This window comes from Rosa rugosa, chromosome 5 (assembly GCF_958449725.1).
Source record: "Rosa rugosa chromosome 5, drRosRugo1.1, whole genome shotgun sequence".
In the NCBI taxonomy this organism is placed as follows: domain Eukaryota; kingdom Viridiplantae; phylum Streptophyta; class Magnoliopsida; order Rosales; family Rosaceae; genus Rosa; species Rosa rugosa.
In genome coordinates, this window is record NC_084824.1 from 17371945 (window position 1) to 17394170 (window position 22226).

At 39.3% G+C, this 22226-nt stretch overlaps 1 protein-coding gene across 1 annotated transcript; it reads right to left on the reverse strand.

The window, feature by feature from the left end:
• Window positions 1–1608: 1608 nt before the first annotated feature.
• Window positions 1609–21212, reverse strand: LOC133711282 (uncharacterized). The gene is made up of 3 exons (XM_062137430.1): window positions 20834–21212; window positions 12993–13219; window positions 1609–3173 (listed from the first exon to the last, which is right to left on the reverse strand). Exons 1-3 carry the CDS (start codon window positions 21210–21212, stop codon window positions 1902–1904), a joined length of 1878 nt encoding a protein of 625 aa, XP_061993414.1. The 3' UTR covers window positions 1609–1901.
• Window positions 21213–22226: the final 1014 nt, after the last annotated feature.

Sequence of the window (22226 nt, forward strand, 5' to 3'; positions counted from 1 at the left end):
TAGTCATCAAAGCCATAAAAACATGTCAGCGTCTAACATGCACTTACACAAGAAATCTGGTAAAAAATCAGATAAACCTATCTAAGTCAATACTAAACTCATTAAAGTCTAAAGGGACGCTCGCTGGAAAGCAAGCCTAAACTAAGCAAGAACAACCTCGCTATTCTAAGGAAAAATCATTCATCTAGTCTAATCTGCCAGCACGCAATTGTGGTACAAATAACAACTAGAAACATCGTAGAATAACCCACAGAGATTACTCAAACTTTAAAAGGCTTGTAACCAGATGTCTAATAGCAGAGAGACTTAAGAAAATGCTAGCTCTTTCCCCTTAGGGTTGGAGCCAGCGTCGTCCTCAGCCTCTTCAGGAGCCAACAACCTCGGCAACATGTTGGTCTTGCTCTTCTTGTCCACTGCAGCATATGCAACCAGCCCAAGTTTGAACTCCAATCTAGGCCCAAAAGCCCAAGCACCCCTTATTCAAGGTTTAAGCCCAGGCTCAAAAGCCCAAGCCCAAACCCGAGCAGCCAAGACAGTTGCCCTAGCCCCCAGTAGCCAAACCGCCGCTGCAGCCGTCCATCCCTTCGGCGGCCGACCGCGACCGAGCCTGACCATGGTGATCTGAAGCCGCAAACCAAGCAAGCCTCCGAGCAACCTCAACTAGCAGCTAAAGCTACCTCCAAACCACCGCTGCCACTACCGCCACACCAGCAGACCGCAGCTATAAGCGACGATCTTCGGCGCTAAAACTGACTCAAAGTCTTGCGATCTCGAGACAAAACCGCCGCTCCGATTTGCCCAATCCTCCTCTGCAGCCCAGATGAGAAAACCGTAAGGGCAGCCCTCTTCACTCACCGCCTGGACCGAAATCCACCACCACGATTGGAGAAAATCCCTCGCCGCAGAGATCCCTCCCTACGTCGCCACCATCCACGATCGCCGCCTTACCCGAAGGAAGAACGCCGCTGCCAGTCGAAACCTAAGTTTCGAAAACCAAGGTTGCACCGAGAATCTCGGATCTCCTTCTTGAAGTTTTTCTTCTTGAAACTATCTGGAAGCCTCTCTAAGATGGTCTCTAGACTTCTTATTTATCTTTACATGGATCTCGAGTTGAGTTTTAACATACTATTGAAATTTGACGATGTAAAAAGACTTTTTAATAATCCTAAATTCCTAATGAATGGCTTGGCTTATTTAAAAAGCTATTTATCTTACATTGACCGAAAATCTCTTGCACATTGCTCGATACTAGAAGTGATATATATTTTAATATAACTCGAGCAAATTGACAACTAGATCAAATACACACACACACAACAGCCAACGCAATATCATGTTGTTGCAATTAGTTTGCAGCTGCTCATCCAGCCTTTTTCATGCAATAATAATCATTCAGGAAAATTAAGTACTTTTAACCCACCACAACATCAAATCTTGTTAGTATTGCGTTTCATAAATCAAATTATGGACACATAAACGACCATTTTTTCTAATTATCATGTAGTGGACAGCTAAGATATTGATCAAACTGAACAACTAGCTAAATTGCAGTGTTTGCATGAGGAAGGTGCGTGTTTAGAAAGTGTTCACACATAGATTGCGCAATGGACAATGACAAAAACTACATTTAGCTACAAATTAAACATGTGTTTGCCATATTACAAACTAAGCATATAGCAAATCAAGCAATCACTTTATTCTGGACATACAAATTAGTTATCTAGGGAATTTCACTGATTGACAATCAAAAGAAACTACTACAACAATCAAAACTCGATTTCATTTCTTCCAAGTCCGGAGTCTCCGCACCACCTGAGGACACATCGTGATTATAATATTTTTTGTCCTCCTCCCGCATTTCAGTTTGTTCATTTCCATCTGCGGCACAACTTACTTGCCAGTTATCCTTCTTTGGTATAAAAGTTGACGGCGACACAAAAGTAATAGCAAAGGTTAGCAACACCTATGAATACTAGTCCCCTGTAGTACTTATCCAGACGATTATAATTGTATGTATCATTAGCCAACCAAGTTCGTCTAAACGCGAAAATACTAACGGCGGTTAGTAGTGTTCCAATACCCAGGACTAATTCACTGGCGTAAGATCCATAATACCTGGCCTCTCTTTTATCATTACCATCAACTCTATCCGCACAAAACTCGATCAATCCATCTGCGGCTAACCCTCTCATAAACCCTAACAGGGAAAATTGTGGAATTAACCAAAGAATGCTCATGGAAATTTCCATCTGGTCGGGGTCACCTGTATATTGACTATATTCTGTATTGATCTTAATTTTCCTACGAATCTCAACTTGCCAAGCAGCAACCATACATAGCACTGAGCAAACTAAACCACAGCCGATCCTGACCAACGTAGCACTTTTTGACTGATTTGGAACTAGTAACCTCCAGAGAAATGAGATTACGGAGCTTGACAAGGATTCGAGTATAACGAAATATATGATGGGCACTTCAAAGTTCCCGATGTGATAGTTCAGTAGATTCATTTGATCGAAAAAGAAGGTGTTCCCTGTTGCCTTCACCAGACTGTATACAATGAAGGCTAAGCACATGACTAGCAATTGTTTTCTGGAAATGGGTTTGAGCCGAGACTTCCAGCTTGCTGTTTCTTCTGATGGTGAGAGACTTTTGATGGCTGGGCAAAGTCCAGAATCTCTTCCTGCTGGATCATTTGATTCATTTCTAATATTTCTGGAATACTCGAAGACGCCATACCAGAACAATAAGTAAGAAACTCCCACCGCGATCATTGAGAGCAGTAGTTGAGTTGGCCAAGATCTATTTACAAGGGCAAGAGGTGCAGCCGCACCTATGAACCAGGGATGGCTCCACAAAGCGGCTTGACGGGTTTCCACACGTTTTCGCTTCTGCTTATCTTCTTCTCTACTGATTGAACTAGGATCTTCTTGTTCTTCCTTTCTGGTCGAAATATGATTTTGTTCTTCGCGATCGGTACTTATTCTTGTTTCGGGTAATTTGTTCTTGTGATCTGCTTCACTTAAATATTGGTCCTCGAGAAATTTACCCAAAGCAGCCGGCCGTCCAGCCTCGCCTAGTGCTAACAGTAAGCCGGCTCCGTAGAATATTTTATCAGATGCATTGGATTCGGAGCCCACATACTTGGATGAACTCCACAATAGAACTAGTCCCTGCAACATATGCCAACCATATGATGAGTAATTTCATCTAAAGCATATATGCATACAAAAGAAATGAAGTAGTGGATCATGACACGATGGTCTTATGGTCTTCTACGTACTAACGTACATCACCCCCAAACAGAGAGAGGGGAGCTGGGACACCACCAAACGAGCTCCCCCGATCCTGCTATTTGTTTAATAAATTAAAGCGAAAATTTTAGATTTTCTTCGCAACATGAAATTTCTTGTAGGGTGCGGCTATTGTCACTCTAATAACTACTTTATTCACCCTACAAGTTTCTGATTTATTAAAATACTAAAATATTCTAATATGAAATTACAATAAAGGACAATATTCATTTTTCTTATTATCCCTGCCAAATACGTACTTAAAATTACAATTAATTTTACTAGGAAGAAAAAAAAAGAATATATATATATATATATATATATATATATATATATATATATATATATATATATATATAACTCAGGGCTCTCGAGAAACCCTAATCTTGGCGGCGGCGGCCATTTGAGAAACCATTCCTTGGCCTCACCGACGCCATGCGGTTTTGCTACCGGACGAGGATTGATTGCGACAGCTTCAAGTGTTCCCTTGTGTTGGATGTTGCTCAAGCTTCTGGCGGGAGGTGTTTGGTTTCGGGTGTGGTTGCGACATCTCTGGGAGGTGGTTGTTCTTGTTTTGATGGTGGCTCAGATTAACGGCGCGGCTCGAAATCGGAGGTGGTGTGGCGGAGTAGCCGAAAACGGAGCAGGTTTGTGGTGGTGTTGCGTGTGGCGGTGAGGTCGTCGTGATTTGGGTCGTGGGGGAGGAGTTTCGTCATGATTTGGGTAGTGGCGGTCTTGGCTCGGGGCGACGAAATTATGGCGGTGCTGTCACGGTGGCGGAGCGGCGCTAGGATGGTTGGTGGTTTGGAGGTGGAGGCTGCATCCTGGGCCAAGCTGGGCCTGCCAATCCTTGAGTGAGCCTTCTCTTGGGCTCCCTTGGACTGCACAAGCTTTGGGCTGGGGTTTTCTTGGCCCATACAATTTCTCTTTGTCTTAGGGATACTATGTTACTAGTTTTACTTTCAATAATTCCCTGAGTTTTTAGGGATCTATGCACTTGATGTGTCTGTAGTGCCTCTGGAGTAGTATTGAAGGAGGATTTACGCTAGTCTCTATGAATTTAATGTATAATGAGTGGACCTATTTCTATGTACCACCGTGGGTACTACTACACCTTCTTGATCTGTCTTGTTGAAGGCAGCAGAAGAGTATGTAATGGCCGTTCTAGCATGCAATGAATACTATTGACACCCGTTTTGGGTTTAATTCAAAAAATTACAATTAATTTTTCTTATTACCCCCTACAGAATATGTACTTAAATTTCATTTTTTGTTAAAGGAAAAGCACATTATGTGCCTTCGTCAAAGCGACTGACGGAGAGGGAATCAAGGAATCAGTGATTACCATCAATCAACACAATTACGGATCAATTAGCGTTTAATGTCATCATTGTAATTGTTCTTTCCATTGTAATTCTCTCCCTATATAAAGGGGCTATGAAATGAAATGAGTAGACCAATTCCAATTGACATTTTACTTTAACACGTTATCAGCACGCTCAGAGCCAATAGTCAAAGAAAAAAAAAAAACTAATTTTCTAGTTTATTTCTTCTCTCCGTCAAAAACAAAAAACCAAAACCCTAGAAGAAAAAAAAAACTTTTTCTTCTTATTCTGCCGCCACCCTAAACAAAAAAAAAAAATCCCTTGCAGCATATATTTTGTTGTATGTTTGTGAAATTTGAGCATGTCATGTAATTAATTTTTTTTTATTTTTATATATGCTCTGTTTTATTTATTATTAAATGTGTTATAATTATTTTTGTAATGCAACATATAAAACTCCATTTTTCCATGATAATGAAAATTCATGCGCATTATACACACACTTACTGTGATAAAGTATTTTCACATAGCATCGAAAAAAAATGTGTGACCATTACGAATATTGGTCTTGAAATCTAATTCATACGTTTGGAAAATAATTCACGTGGATGTCTTTATGACTGCGTAATTTATTTCTTCTCTCTTGTTTATGTAGATGGTTGATCCAACTCGACCTGAATTTGACATTTTGGACTCAGAAGGACTTGAGTACCACCGTTGGGTTTCCGATGTAGAAACTGCCTTTGTGGCAAAAGACTACACCACCACCATTACCGACCCCAGAGATGATGAACTATCTAATAAGGTGAAAGCAGATGCCTTAATGTTTCTGAGGCGACATATTGATCCTAGCCTACGCTGGGAGTACCTTCAATTGAAGACACCCAAAGAACTGTGGGATGCCCTTAAATGACGTTTTGGGAACATTCATGACACTTTGCTCCCAGCACTGGCAGTTCAGTGGAATGGAATCCGCTTGCTTGACTATAAAAGGGTCAATGACTTCAACAAGGACATGTTGCGCCTACAGGCACGTCTCAATTTCTGTGGAAGGGAAATCACAGAAGATGATATGATCTACAAGACTCTTTCCACCTTTCCTACTTCAGCGTTTATACTAGAGGACCAGTATAGGCTGGAGTATGACAACAAAAGAATCACAACCTTCAATAAGTTGATCAGCCTACTGCAAGTGGCTGAGAGGCATAATGAGCTTCTCTTAGACAACAATACCAGGCTCACTGGGACAAAGAAAATTCCCGAGGCTAATTATGAAAAAATAAAAGGTGGAAAGAACTGCAATGCAAAGGGGTTTGGACGTGTTGATCCCTACCCACGTGGCAACAATGCACCACGTGGAAAGGGACGAGGAGGTGATGGAAACAAGGTGCAAAAGGCACCTAAGAACCCTTCAGTCAAACAGGATAGAGTTGGCAATGAACCATGCTATAGGTGTGGAATCATTGGGCATTGGTACAAGAACTGCCAAGCAAACAACATAGTTGCAGCCACTTACAAGAGATATAGGGAGTCTAAAGAACAAGAAACTCACTATATGGAAGAAGGAGGCCATGACCCAGATGTCAACCTCACAATTGCAGACCTCAATGGCAACAAGGAACTTGCTCAGTCAATGGATGCACTAGATTTTGACTGACCTGCTTTATCTATTTATTTTCCAAAGACAGATGTGAAGGCATAATGCCTCATTTTTAATTAGACTATTATTTGCTCTTAAAGAATGGTTTGATGAATTAGATTTCTGAACAAAGACCTTGATTTGATTATCGTTGGCTTATTAATAAATTTTGAATTTTATTCTGAAGCACTGAATTTATTCAAATTTATTTACTACACATATTTACATGGTTCGAAATTGCACTATAAAGATGTAAAGCAATACATCTAGAGAAAAAATTATTAGAATGAAAAGATTATCATTCTACCTAAATACAAATACTCTACAGAATATGAGATATGCTCTGTATGCACCAAGAGCTAATCGAACCTTGTTAAAGTTCAAAGATATTCGTGCCAACAGTTATCATGTAAAAACATACTGTGAGAATGGACTTGAATACATTTATATTACCTCTAATGAATGTGGAAGGAAACACATTTTTAGAGAAACTTATGAGTCAATCTAGTGGACTGTACCTCACTACGATTCGGATCATTGAATCCTATACTGTCACCAACAATGAAATGTGGGACACTGACTCTACAGGCTTTGGCATGACCGCCTAGGGCACCCCCGATCGTGACATGATGATCCGTATTTTAAAGAACTCATATGGACATCCCTTCTTTCGAGTGAAAAATAAAATGGGACAAAAATCCGTCACACTGCAAGGTGTCGGTCCTAGTACTGCTCAAATGCAGTCATTGCCTTCTGAAGTACCAGAAGCACTACCTCCTTCCCATTATGCCTCATTGACTATTTCAAAGGCAAATCACTCATTTTGTAAAGCCTGCTCTTTAGCAAAAACAGGATCGAGACCTTCCTATGCTAAAGATACAAAATAAAATATTCCATTCTTACAAAGGATACAAAGAGATATCTGTGGACCTATCCATCCAGAATGCGGACCATTCAAGTACTTTATGGTTCTGGTGGATGCTTCGACAAACTGGTCACATGTCGCTTTATTGTCCACAAGAAATGCTGCAAAACTCCTAGCACAGATTATACGTTTAAGGGCTCACCACCCTGATCACCTTATCAAGTCTATAAGGCTTGATAACACTAGAGTTTACATCAAAAGCATTTGATGATTATTGCATGTCTATCGGGATCGATGTAGAGCATCCTGTACCCCATGTGCATACACAAAATGGTCTCGCAGAAGCCACCATCAAAAGGCTACAGATGGTGGCTAGGGCATTGGTTATGCGCACCAACCTGCCTATATCTACCTGGGGTTATGCAATATTTCACGCAGCTTTACTTATTCGTTTCAGACCCACAGCTAGCCAACCATTTTCTGCGTACCAGTTGGTAACTGGATATGAGCCTGACATTTCACACTTACGCATATTTGGTTGAGCAGTATATGTGCCTATTGCGCCCCCACAGCGCACCAAAATGGGTCCTAAGAGACGATTAAGTATTTATGTTGGATACGAATCCCCAACAATTATCCGCTATTTGGAAACCTTGACAGGCGATCTTTTTACCGCTAGATTTGCGGATTGTCACTTTGATGAGACAGTCTTCCCGTCGTTAGGGGGAGATAGGAAAAAGGATTTTCCAAGGGAACGACAGGAATTGTCGTGGTTTGTCCCCACTCTGTCTCATTTTGATCCTCGCACTTCACAATGTGAAAGTGAAGTGAAAAGAATAATCGATCTTCATAACGTAGCAGATTCGATGCCTGATGCGTTTACTGATATCGTAAAAGTGACGAGATCACATATACCAGCTGTAAATGTGCCTGCAAGGTTAGAAGTCCCTAACAAGGGGCACGGTGCCGCAGATAGAGGCACTGCAACCACACTTAGTGGAGGTGTGGTTGAGGCCGTGGCTCCCCAAGGAAGAGGGGGAGGCCACTTGGTTAGATTGACACTCACCCAAGGAAAGGGCGAGTAAGGCACAAACCAATCATCAATGTATAGAATCCCTCTCATGAGATTGTCTCTGATTATAGTTATGTCCATGAATCAATACTGGAGGACGCTCCGATGTTTAAAATGATTCCAGAGAACAAAGAAATCTCAAAGGATTATGAGAGTGCGTATGAGTTGATAGAAAGATCTTCCATACACATTGATGATATATACTGTTGCTCAAGGAATCATAGAGCACGATGATATCGAACCACGCTCTGTTGCAAAATGTCAACAAAGGGCAGATTGGCCTAAATGGAAAGAAGCAATCCAGGCATAATTAGATTCTCTGACAAAGAGACAGGTATTTGGTCCGGTAGTGCTAACCCCACCAAGTGTAAAGCCTGTAGGACATAAATGGACCTTTGTCAGAATGCGTAATGAGAAGAATGAAGTCCTAAGGTACAAGGCTCGCCTTGTGGCGCAAGGTTTCTCACAACGCCCTGGAATTGACTACGAGGAGACATTCTCTCCCATAATGGACGTTATAACGTTCCGCTACTTAGTTAGCTTAGTAGTTTCCAAAGGACTGGAAATGCAGCTCATAGATGTGGTTACTGCATATCTCTATGGGGATCTAGATTCAGAGATATATATGAAAGTGCCTGATGGCCTTACATTACCCAAGTCAAGTGACTCTAAACCACGGAGTGCGTTTGCAATTAGGTTGAAACGCTCACTTTACGGATTGAAACAATCCGGGCGGATGTGGTATACCCGTCCAAGTGACTACTTGATTGGGAAGGGATATAAGAACGATGAATTATGCCCCTGCATATTCATAAAGAAAACAAGTTCCGGATTTGCAATTGTAGCAGCATATGTGGATGATATGAACATAATAGGTACTCTTGATGAAATAAGAGAAACCGCGGGCTACTTGAAATCCGAATTTGAGATGAAGGATCTTGGGAAAACTTGATTCTGTCTAGGCCTTGAACTAGAACACCGAGTTTGTGGAATACTAATCCACCAGTCTGCATATGTCCAAAAGTCAGGCAATTTAACATGGACAAAGCGCATCCTGCTAGCACTCCCATGATCGGTCAAAGTTTGGATGCAAGGAAAGATCCATTTCGTCCAAAGGAAAATGACGAAGAGATGTTGGGAGCTGAAATTCCCTATCTAAGTGCAATAGGCGCATTATTGTACTTAGCCCAATGTACTCGACCAGACATTGCATTCTCAATGAACTTGTTAGATTTAGCTCAGCGCCAACGCAACGTCACTGGAATGGTATCAAGAACATTTTCGATACCTAAAATGAACCATTGACTTGGGACTGTTCTTTCCCTACAGAGAGACAAGAGGGACCGCATATGGAACTGCAATCCCTAAAGGAAATGTTGATGGCGAAAGCGCCACTCACTACACCGAAACGCCAAATAACGTTTTGGTTGGTTTTGCTGATGCTGGGTACCTCTCTGACCCACATAAAGATCGTTCCCAAACTGGTTATGTATCTACCATTGGGAACACGACGATATCTTGGAGATCAACCAAGCAAACTCTTGCGGCTACCTCCTCGAACCACTTAGAGATCATTGCTCTACATGAGGCGGTTCGTGAGTGTGTATGGTTAAGAGCTATCATCACACATATTCGAGGGACTAGTGGTTTGAGTTCTACCACTGAAGAGCCTACTTGCATTTATGAAGATAATGCAGCTTGCATCAAACATATGAAGCTAGGATATATCAAGGGTGATAATACAAGACACATATCGCCAAAGTTTTTCTACAATCAGCAATAACAGGCCCTCCTCAAGATTCAAAAGAATCAAGTAATGTCTGAGAAGAATGTGGCAGGTTTGTTCACCAAATCATTGCCCAAGGCCATATTTGAGAAACATGTGAAAAGCATAGGAATGCGAAAACTTTCTATGCTCCCCTGATTAATGTAAGTATCAGGGGGAGGTGTAGACATCAGGGGGAGTCTAACACACACATGTCATACTCAAATGTAGAAGGTGCGTTGTGCTCTTTTCCTTCGACCAAGGTGTATTTTTTGTCCCACAGGGTTTTTATTGTTACTTGGCAAGGTTTTTAGTGAGGCAACAACTCATGCACCATTTAGTCTTTGACTTGGCACAAGGGGGAGTGTTAAAGGAAAAGCACATTATGTGCCTTCGTCAAAGCGACTGACGGAGAAGGAATCAAGGAATCAGTGATTACCATCAATCAGCACAATTACGGATCAATTAGCGTTTAATGTCATCATTGTAATTGTTCTTTCCATTGTAATTCTCTCCCTATATAAAGGGGCTATGAAATGAAATGAGTAGACCAATTCCAATTGGCATTTTACTTTAACATTTTTAATATTTTTATTCATCGTTAAACCCGGTGAGATTGATTGAATAATTTGTCTTATTACCCCTACAGAATACGTAATTAAATGTCATTCTTAATTTTTTCATTCATCGTTGAACTAGGTGAGACTGATTGACTAAGATTCATGAGATTGACTAATAAAGACAAGGAGGAAGCCAAATAGAAAAAGATTTTTAAATCCTATATTGGAAAAAAGCATTTTGGGTACTACAAATGGGTAAACAAAATAAACATGAAACTATAAAAAAAAAAAAATTGTAGGGTGAGAAGAGAATGTAGGGTGAACAAAATAATTAGTAGGGTGACAGTAACCGCAACTTTTCTCATACACATTGTTTTTTTTTTTTTGGTCAATTTGTACATTAACAACAATTCATGATTTGTTGAATTGTTAAGGACTAAATTCTGCTTACTACCCTGTACTTTCAATGGTTCATCAGTTCAGTCCCTGCACTTCTAATTTAATCAGAAAAGTCCTTGCACTCTCAAGTTTCATCAAATCAATCCAATCAATCACCACTCCATCATTTTTCGAGGAAAATTTCCAAACTACCCATCTGCATTCACAACATTGACGCGTCGGCGGGACTGCCTAACGATGGGTAGTTTGGGAATTTTCCCTGTGAGAAGGTCCCACGTCAGCATTTTAACATCGAAAATTGACGGAATAGTGGCGGATTGGATCGATTTGATGAAATTGAAGAGTGCAAGGACTTTTCTGATTATATTAGAAGTGTAGGGACTGAACTGATGAACCCTTGAAAGTACAAGGTAATAAGCAGAATTTAATCCAATTGTTAATTAGAAAATGACTAAATACTGTTTAGTCCTTGAACTTTTGACCATAAAACACTTTAGTCCCTGACCTTCTAATTTCACACGTTTAGTCCATGTACTTCTTCAGACCAATAGGTCATTGCCGTCTAAAAGTCGCAGCGAAATTTCTATTATGCCCTCATTTCTTTTTTTTTAATTAATTAATTATTATTATTATTTTTGGAAAAGGAATTTTTTTTCCCTTTCTTTCTTTCTGTTTTTTTTTTCCTTTCTTTCTTTCTTTCTGTTTGAAAAAAAAAAAATTAATAAAATAAAGAACAAAGAATAAATAAAAAAAGAGAAAGGAATAAATTTATTTAAAAAAAAAAACTGAGGGCATAATAGACATTTTACCGCGACGTTTAGAAGGCAAGGACCTATTGGTCTGAAATTTTGAAGTACAGGGACTAAACGTGTGAAATTAGAAGGTCAGTGACTGAAGTGTTTTATGGTCAAAAGCTCAAGGACTAAACAGTATTTAGTCCATTAGAAAAAGGGTAATGATATAGGGCCTCAATGAGGCCTAAGATTTGTGGTCTCAATCACACATGTCATGCCATGTCACCTAGTTGCCAGATTTATTCTTGAATAAAAAGACCATCTTACCTCTTCAATGACCAGATCTCATTGGTTAGAATTACGATTTCAATACATTTTTTTTTCCATTTTTGTGGATCCAATTTAATTTTTAACTTTTCTAATTAATTTTTGTGCAAGATAACTAACCTTCCATTGACTTCATTAAATTCATTTATTAATAGAAGGCCTGCACAGTTTTAAATTTTTATAATTTCTGCACAGTTTTAAATGCATTTGTCCCTCACAGTCCCTTAAAACTGTCCGTTAGGTGAGCAAGCCTGTTATTAATAGAGTCTAATTTTACTTCAATTTATCAGATTTCATGGGTTAGAATTACGTTACTAATATATTTTCTTTCTATTTTTGTAGAATTAATTTTAATTTTTAATTTTTTTATCAAATTTTATTTGACTTTTGTGGGTTACAATTATGATATTAATATATATACTTATACCATATTAATTCTGCATCGAGAATATATATATATATATATATATATATATATATATATATATATATATATATATATGTATATAATTTTTTGATGAATTATATATATATATATATATATATATATATATATATATATATTCACAAACACACACACATTTATTTGGACGAATTATAAAAGAAAAAGAAAAAAAGTCAAAATAATATTTTTTTTATAAAGAAAGTCAAAATAATTTAGAGCCATTAGATTTTGGAATGATAAAATAGTCTCTTTACTCAAGAATTACATGGCATCATTTGGCAAATAGGTGATGTGTGTAGGTGATATGACATGACACCTAAAATTGAGGCAAAAAATCTTAGGCTTCATTGAGGCCCACAAATCATTTTCCTTAAACAACTCATCACTTTGGTATATAAGGTCCATAACAAAATAAATGGGTTCTCATTTGAGTGACTGAATTTCATGTCATAAATGCATGCATGTAAGTTAAATACCACCGTAAATAATCCATCAGTGACCCTTCACAAAGCACTTTACCCTCCTAACTGAACTCTCTAACTTAAAAGAGTTCGATCAGAGTACTTACAAGAATATAGGCAGCATTTGTGGTGGCAATCACCTTAAAGGGACCGACCTTGTATGAGATGTGAACAAGGACACACACCATGATGGATGATACCCCATCTAGCACATTTATAGCTATAGCAGCCAGCTGATAATTGTCATTTGATCGGCTCCAAATTACAAACGTGAGGTACGTTATCAATACTGACATTACCACATGGTTTACGAAGCTATGGCTCAAGACCAAACCTACAGATAAATATTTCAACACAAGTTAGTTTCAAATTTTAAAGCTGTAAATTGCTACGCGAATTTCATCAACGTGCGGAGATGTAACTAGTACCCCGGATGCATAAAGTAGCCTTGGAAAAGTATATGTAATTTCCGATCCAGTTTCTTACTGAAGTGAAGAGCATCCACATTTTATACCGAGGGAACTATGAATATGAGATGGATATAATATAATCTGCTTTTCCAAGAAAAAAAATTTCAAACGTCAGCTTCGAATTAACGAACAAGAAATTATACTTGGTAATTAATAATACCATGAGTCTAATTCAAATTGATTAGGTTCAAGCAAATAAGATCAACAAAATCATAGTAATAGCATAGGAATATTTTCATAGGATAGATGATTATTTGTGTGCTACGTATATGCCACAAAATTCAGAACAGACGCCTTGGCTACATCTAAAACAACGTAAACCTTATAATTTCGCAGAAGTGCTGAGCAGCCTTTTCTGTGCATGCACTGTTTGGAGCTGCAATTGAATTTGAAGAGGAATGGATGGGAGTTGGGGGTATTTAACATAGCTTGGGAAAACAATTGACGGGTGATGAATATTCTATTTGACAGGAGACTTTGCAAGTCTTTCCCACTCATGAGTCATGACTCATGCACTTCAATTTTACGATAATGACAATCAGTAAAAGAATTGAAATATTAATATATGATCGAGATTATTATTTTGCAACACAAAATAAGGCCAAAGACTTTATGGAGACTTTATTAGCTCAATGTACATTTTAATTTTATCTAACGGACTACATTTATTTACACAGTTGAAGGCAAGTTAGTTACTGTCACGCCTCGATTTTTAACACAATTAAAAGGGTTTTTGTCTATTTACCCCATTTTTAGAGATTTTTTTCCCACTTACCCCATTAAGTTTTTTTAATTCTCTCTTACCTAAAACACTCTAATGAGGTTTTCCCTAATACCCCATTAAGATTTTTTTTTTGTTTTTAATTTTTTTTTAATACCATTTTACTCTTACCCCTTTGTTACTTAGAGAGAGAGATAAAATTGAAGAGAGAGAACCATGAGAGACTTCGCCGGAGTTCGGTCAACGGTCGCTGGAAGCCGGTCACCGGCCGCAGGAATCCGGTCAACTTTCGCTGGAATCCGGTCAAAGTTCGCCGGATTCCGATCACCGATTACCGCCTACCGGAATTTGCTGAAAATCTCACCGGAAAGTTTTTTTTTACCCAATAGACATCTATTGCCCCCAAATAGACGTCTATTGCCCCCAAATAGACGTCTATTGCCCACAATAGACGACTATCAGCCATGTATTGCCCCTCAATAGACGACTATCAGCCATGTATTACCCCCCAATAGACGTCTATTGCCCCCCAATAGAACTTTCGGTAGCCGGAATAGGAACTAATCTTCCTAAAATTAGACAGATAAAACTTTGATTAAAGAAAAAAAAAATTATATCAATTTTAAAACGTATATTGCCTCCCAATATACGTCTATTGCCCCCAATAGACGTTTCGATTACCGAAATGAGAACTAATTTTTTTAAAATTACACAAATATAACTTTGATTAAAGAAAAAAAAGATGAGATTACATTAATTTAAAACGTCTATTGCCCCCTAATAGACGTCTATTGCCCTCCAATAGACCTTTAACAGGCCTCTATTGCCCCAATAGAACCTTTTTTTTTCTTTCTCATTTTTCTAGGTTGGCGCAGTGACCTTGCAAGCTCAAATCTATTCATATTGTTTACATTTGAGGCCTTCGAACCATTCTCACCCAATTCCTCAGCTTCTTGCTTCTTCTATTAAAATGAAGATCATATTGTTGGACCTTTCTTCTATTGATTAATAGGCTAATAGGCAAGTGAATATTATATTGCTGCACGATTCTTCATTAATTAATAGGAGTACCTTGGCTCTTTCTTCCATCACATGCCACCACGTTGCATATTTGACCAAGAAGAAACAACGTAGGCTCTCTATCTGTAGAAAAGTGTCGTGCTTTGGCCAGATGCACCTCTTACTCTAATGAAGACTCACTCACAGAGGATCCCCTCTCCACAATCTCTTCACAGTCTTCACTACTCCCAGACACACATGATCGCCGGAATTGATATAAGGTTGAGAACGGTGAGGTGCTGGAGCAGATCTACCTTTCGCGAGTCGGACGGAAGACGACGACGACGAACACTCCGGCCGATCTCATGACCGTCGGCGCCCATCCTAAGCGAGACGACGACGCTGTTTAAGCACCGTGAAAGTGGAGAAAAACGAGGAGTGAGGGGGACAGAGAGACGGCTTGGAGGGGAGAGGGAGAGGGAGAGGGAGAGGGAGAGAGAGAGAGAGAGAGAGAGAGAGAGAGAGAGAGAGAGAGAGAGAGAGAGAGAGAGAGAGAGAGAGAGAGAGAGAGAGAGAGAGAGAGAGAGAGAGAGAGAGAGAGAGAGAGAGAGATCTGTATCGGAGAGAGAGTCTACCGGATCGTGCTGGATAGAGAGAGAGGAGAGGAGCGGCCGTGGCTGTAGTTATTTAATTATGTTGAGGGTAGAATAATGATTTTACTTTAAATTGGGTGAGTGAGAATAAAAATCTGTTGCTGGGGTAAGTGGGATAACTTTGTCTCATTTTGGTGCTTTGGGTCAAGGACCCCAATTAAAAATCAATATATATTTCCATAATTATACATGCATGATAGTTCAATTTTTCAGGTATTTTGTATTGATGGTTGAACCATGGCTGAACCATCACGTATGTATAATTATGAGATTATATATTAATTTTTAATTGGGTTAAAAATCGGAGCTGCTCCCATTAGTTCTCCAATAAATCTCAATATGGTCTCATATAGAATCACAAAGAGAAGACCTAGTTTCAACGGGGAATGAAAATTTTGACAATATTGATCCCTAAGAAGCATTTTAGTCATAAGGTTCAAGGTCTATGACCCCAAAAAAAAAAAAAAAACACACACACACACACAACATCACTAATCATTAAGGGTTGTTAATGGATCGCATACTTGATATTTCTACTTTTGCTATGGAACTTTTTATTATCAAAAAGTGGGGTTGAAGGTTTGTGATTCATATTTATTTACTCTTATTTCAACCATGAGGGTGTAATCATAGAAACTAGGATTCTTGTGGCGCCGCTTCAAATTGTTTTTAAAAAGTCACACTAATAAAAATAAGGGAAAATCGTCCAAACGGTGTCTGAACTTTTTCAGACTATTAATTTTCATACCTATACTTCAAAAAATATCAAAATGGTACCTGAGTGTCTGAATCCGACCCAATTTCCGTACCTAGCAACAGTAAAATCGTTAACAGAGTTAACTTTTTAAAGATATTTTCGTCATTTTACTATTCATCACCTCCATCCTCTTCTTCTCCTCCACCGAAACCATCACCAGCACCTCTCTTGACCAGAATTCGAAGCTTTAATACCATTTCTCCCCACCTTTTCAAAGATGCTTTTTCAGTTTCCATACAACACTAAAAATCACCATGACCCAGAAACTAAACCACAATGCTCTCTCTGTCCAGAACAAGCAGAGAGAAATTCTGAAAAACTTGAAGCAAATAAAATACAGAGAAACGCGGATCTTGGCGCCGACGTCACCCAAGACCCGGAGCTCGACCCGGTCGTTGAGGGAGGCATCGCGGATTAAATAGGCTGCGTCGGCCTGAATGAGATTGGCGCGATCGACGGCGATGGTGGCGACGACCTGCCTGACGCTGTGGGCCTACTGGAAGAAGCAGGGGAGGGAGGCCTTGCCCAAAGGGATGCCGCAGTACATGACAGTGAACCTGGACTTGCCGTACTTGATTCCGACCTTGTTGGGGTTCTCGGCGGAGAAGAGCAGGCGAATGTTGAGGGAGAGAGGGGCGGAGGAGGCCGGGTTTGGGTCGGTGGTGGGATTGGGTGAGTTGATGCCCATGTAAAGGATGAATTTGGACTTACAATGAATTTTGAATATGAACAAGTTTTGTTTTTGTTTAGAAGCTTGTTTTTCCTGATGTCGGAGCAAGAGAGGTGCTAGTGATGGTTTCGGTGGAGGAGAAGAAGAGGATGGAGATGATGAATAGTAAAATGACGAAAATATCCTTTAAAAGTTAACTCTGTTAACGATTTTACTGTTGCTAGGTACGGAAATTGAGTCGGATTCAGACACTCAGGTACCATTTTGATATTTTTTGAAGTATAGGTATGAAAATTAATAGTCTGAAAAAGTTCAGACACCGTTTGGACGATTTTTCCTAAAAATAAATTTTAGAATATCTGTACGCACCCCAGCCTTATTCGCTTTCATATAACCCACAGCTGCACCCACAATAATGCAAACTTTAAAAAAAAAAAAAAAAAAAAAAAAAAAAAAAAAAAACCTTAACCCACCCCACCCTTACATATGTCAGTGAGAATTGAACCAATGACCTATACAATGTTGGAATTATAATTTACCAACAGGTCACAGCTCACCGACCACAATAATGCAAACTTCTTGCGGCAGTTTGTGGCAATCAGGTTTTTTTAATTTTTTTTTATTTTCTAGCTATTACAGGCTGTATATTCGCTAGACAATTTAATTTAAATAAGTTTCGCTGCACATTTAGTCAGTCAAGGTGTGAAGTTGTACCACAGATATTGCATTCAATGTTTTTTTTTGATACGTTGCATTCAATGCTTTTTTTTGATACGTTGCATTCATTGCTTTTTTTTGATACGTTGCATTCAATGCTTTGTCTGCGAAGTTTGTGGAAAGAATCTCTATAAAGGGGAATCTCTATAAAGGGGTCAGCTAGTACGTGTGGCATGCATGCATCCCAATGAGGAGGAAATCACCTGTTTCCAAATTCTCTATCTCAACCACGTCCCACGAATAAGAATTTGACACGTAATCCCTAACGTGCACAAACTCTGTTAACTCTTGCTAATAAAAGAGATCATAGAAAAATAAATCCAAGAACGCACTTTCCAGCTTCCCTGGTACTCGAACACCAATTCCCGTTCCAACTCAGTCCCACCTTTCTTTAAACCCAGTTTCCTTCTTCACCGAGTCACCGAAATTGGACCAAAACTACTCCGAACCGCGGCACATAGACCGAGTTAGACTCACCCAAAGAAACTCATCAGACCCATTGGACAGAAGTTTGAATTTTTCCCTGAAATTTCGGGTCTTTGCTTTGTGGGGAGTTTAATTGGGTGAGTGGAGTTGAAGAACAGAGAAGTGAGTTTGGGCTTGTGGGAAGTATTAGGTCCATTTTGTGGTGTGCCCGGGGGAACCAATGCATCTTATCAAGTTGAAACATGGCTCACTCTTCAATTGAATTTGGAAAAATTCAAAGTCCGAAAAGAAAAGGCCAAGGAGATAGTTGAAAGAGCGGTGGAGTGGAGTATGTGAGAGGAGCAGACGGTGGTGGGCGGTGGAGGCTTCAAGCATCGAAATTGAATCCAAAATATCCAAATAAAATTTGATCACCTCGATCCTTTCTTCACAATCAAACCCATGTCTGATTTTCAACATCTATAATGGTTTCTATCTTAAAGCGAAGGGCAGAACATAGAAAATGGAGGATGGTTTGATTTTTTGTTTCTTTGATTTTGATCTGGAAAAGAGGACACGAAGAGGCAACATATAGTCTTTGTATTTCACTTTTTCTTGTTTCAGTTAATTGTCATTTAAAATTTGTAATATAAAATAATAATATATTTAACAGAGTTAATCTTCCGTTAAGTGTTTCTAAAAAAAAAATCTTCCGTTAAGTGAGAGGACATGTGTCAAATAGTAGAGTAGGTGACGGAATTGAAATAGGGAATTTAGGGACATGTGATTTCCTCCCCATCTCAATCGACTCATCTAGTCTTCCAATTTGTTTATTCCTTTGTAACATAGGTAACGGCCATATATATCAATTTTTGGTCGGATTGAGAATCTGAGGTATCATATTTGATATTTTTAGTAATGTGAGGTATCAAAATTTATAAGGAGGCAAACATCAGACACCATACATATCATTTTCCCTATTCCTATTCGATCTAAACATAGTGATAGACTTTGCTATTTAAATTAATGATAGATGAATTCTCGCCCACAAAAGAGAGAAAAAGAAACAAAAATATTCGTACCCACCACAGCTGGGCCTACCTGCAGAGTCGTACCTACCAAAGTCAAGAAATTCTTGCATAGGGGCTGCAATAAAAAATCAGAATTTTTTTTTCCTTTTCTGAAACTATTCCTACTTTTAAAAGTAAAATACTTAAAACACCCCCCTGCTGAGCAGTGATTGGTCAGCCGCACGGCCATGCACCACATGGCCGTGCGGCTGCCCCACGCAAGAACTTCTCACCAAAGTCATAATGGCCGCGGACATTCGTATCCACTGCAGCCGGGCCTACCTTACTCGCTTCCATATAACCCACAGCTGTACGTACCCCACAATAATGCAAACTCCTTGCAGCAATTTGTGGATTTGAATATGAACGAGTTTCTTGTTTTATCTTTTAGTTACTACAGGCTGTACATAATTACATATAGCACATTTATTGCTTTCCCATATGCAAGGTGTAGTAAGCCAAGTTGTACTATAGACATTGCCTTCAAAACAATGAGTCGGGAACTAAACGAAGAGATACCCTGCATGCGTATATCATCATATCATTATATGGAATTGAAGAAAGCAATGAAGACGAAGACTTGAGACTCATTATATAGTACTGAAGAAACAATGAAGACGAAGACTTGAGACAAACTGAGAAGTCTGAAAATACAAGAAAAGAATGTGTTTTCTGGAAAATGGGGATTGCAAGGCACGTATCAATCCTTACTGGGCAGAAACCAAAAATAACAAACAGAACACCAGATTTTTAGTTACGCAGTGAAAACCTCAAATATGAGATTAAAAACACTGCGGGGCTCTTACTCTTGAGAACCCAAAATAAGAATTAATTTATGATGAAGGATATGTTCTTTACAAAACTCAAGTAGCACTCAATTTGCTACACTCACTAGACAAAACTATCAAGAAGCTTGTCTTCAATCTTGAAACCCTTCTTCACTTGAACGATCACCAAATATCGCTCTTCTTTCTTCACAACCTCTCTACTGATCTCAAGAGAATCTATGCACATGAGGAACACGACCAAGAACACTTAAGCATGGAACAAGTGTCTTTGACTCTTATGACCAAATCAATCTCAAGCAAACAAGCAAGACTCCCAAAACATTTTTGCGTTCAAGGTGAACCTTCTGACCGTGTATATTTCTGAATGGGACCGTGACCACTTACCCAATTTTAGCCTAAAAATTGCCCACTTACTCCACCAAAGAGTTTTTAATCCCATTTACCCAATTTAAATGACAATGACAATTTTACCCTCGTTTTAATTAATAAACTCTCCTAACATATTCTCTCTCTCGACTCCTCTCAGACGCTCCCTCTCTCTCTCTCTCTCTCTCTCTCTCACACACACACACACACACACACACACCTAAAACAATCACAGAGAGAAAGAATCTCCGGCACAGAGTCATATTTCCAGAAGCAGCGGCAAATGGAGGACCGATCGATAATCTCCGGCGCATCCACCAGTAACTGCTCACCCTGCGGAAGCCTATACACAGACATGATTGCGCCGACGGCGTTCTGTCGAAAGAAAGGGTGGCTGTGCTCCAGATTCGCCAGAATCGACGAAATCAACGGCTCAACGATCTCGACCTCGTTCAATCGGCAGAGGAATCGGAGCGTGACGCCGCGGATGTACTCGTTAGGGCTCTGGAGATTGTTGCGGAGGTTCTGGCAGATGAGGATCATCTCCGGGAGAACTTTGCCTCGGGAATCTGTCTTGTCAATGATCTCGAGGTAGAGGAGGAGAAGCTTCTGGACGGTGTGGTCCTCGGAGGGGAGGACGTAGCGGATAATGGTGAAGAAGAGCTGGGGAATTGTGTCGCCATTGAGCAAGATCATGATTTCCTTCTTCATAGCTTCAATCTTGGCTTCGACGTCATTTCCTTTGAGAGCCAGAGATTATCGATCGGTTCTTGTCCTAGATGGGTGCCCAAATCAAATTTTTTTTGCCTCCGACCCTCTTGTTGCTTTATGAGTTTTTAATAATAACCTCCACTGCTTGGTTTTTTCTGGGTGGCCCTATTTTTTGTTTTTTGGTAAATTTGGCAGAAGGCTTATAAGAAAGAAGAAAGAATAATGAATAAAAAAAGTTTTATTGAGTAGTTATACATGTCTATTGCGGGGCAATAATATTATTATTGGGAGGCAATAATATGAGTATTGGGGGGCAATAATATGCATATAAATTGATCAATTGTGCATGTATGATAGGAGCATTTTAATGTTGTATTTTAATAGTTAATTCCTCATATTTTGCTTAGTTAATTCCTTAACGAATCGATTTTTAACTCAATTTATATTTTTTAGGTACATTGGAGTAGATGATGATGAAATAAATGTTAGGTCCATAAAATGATGGAGAAAAATGGAAATGCACTAAAAAGGTCAACTTTACACATTTTCCTACTCCGGCTAGGAGAAACCAAGCCAAGCAAGGAAGAATGAGCGACCACCTGACCAGATGAACTTCAAATGAGTTGAAACCCTCCAGATCCATTCTAGACATCCTAAGAAACATTTCTTATGAAGAGTACAAGAGCCAAATAGAAGTGGAAGGCCTTCAAACAGTCAGCCCAATTTTATGCAGAAGCAAAACTGGACCTGTAAGGAGTCCAGCAGCGATTTCGGCCCAATGGCATGGAAATAAATTCTGAAAAATTGACACAATGATCTACACTCATGGTGGATCATTTCATATGAAGAAGTCATGGGCAAAATCTGAAGTCTTGGTGGAGAATTAATTGAAGGAAAAATGAGAAGAAAGTGACTCAAACCTAACAAATTCCATTAGTGTTTAAATATTCAAACCTAACAAATTCCATTAGTGTTTAATTATTCAAACCTAACAAATTCCATTAATGTTTAAAT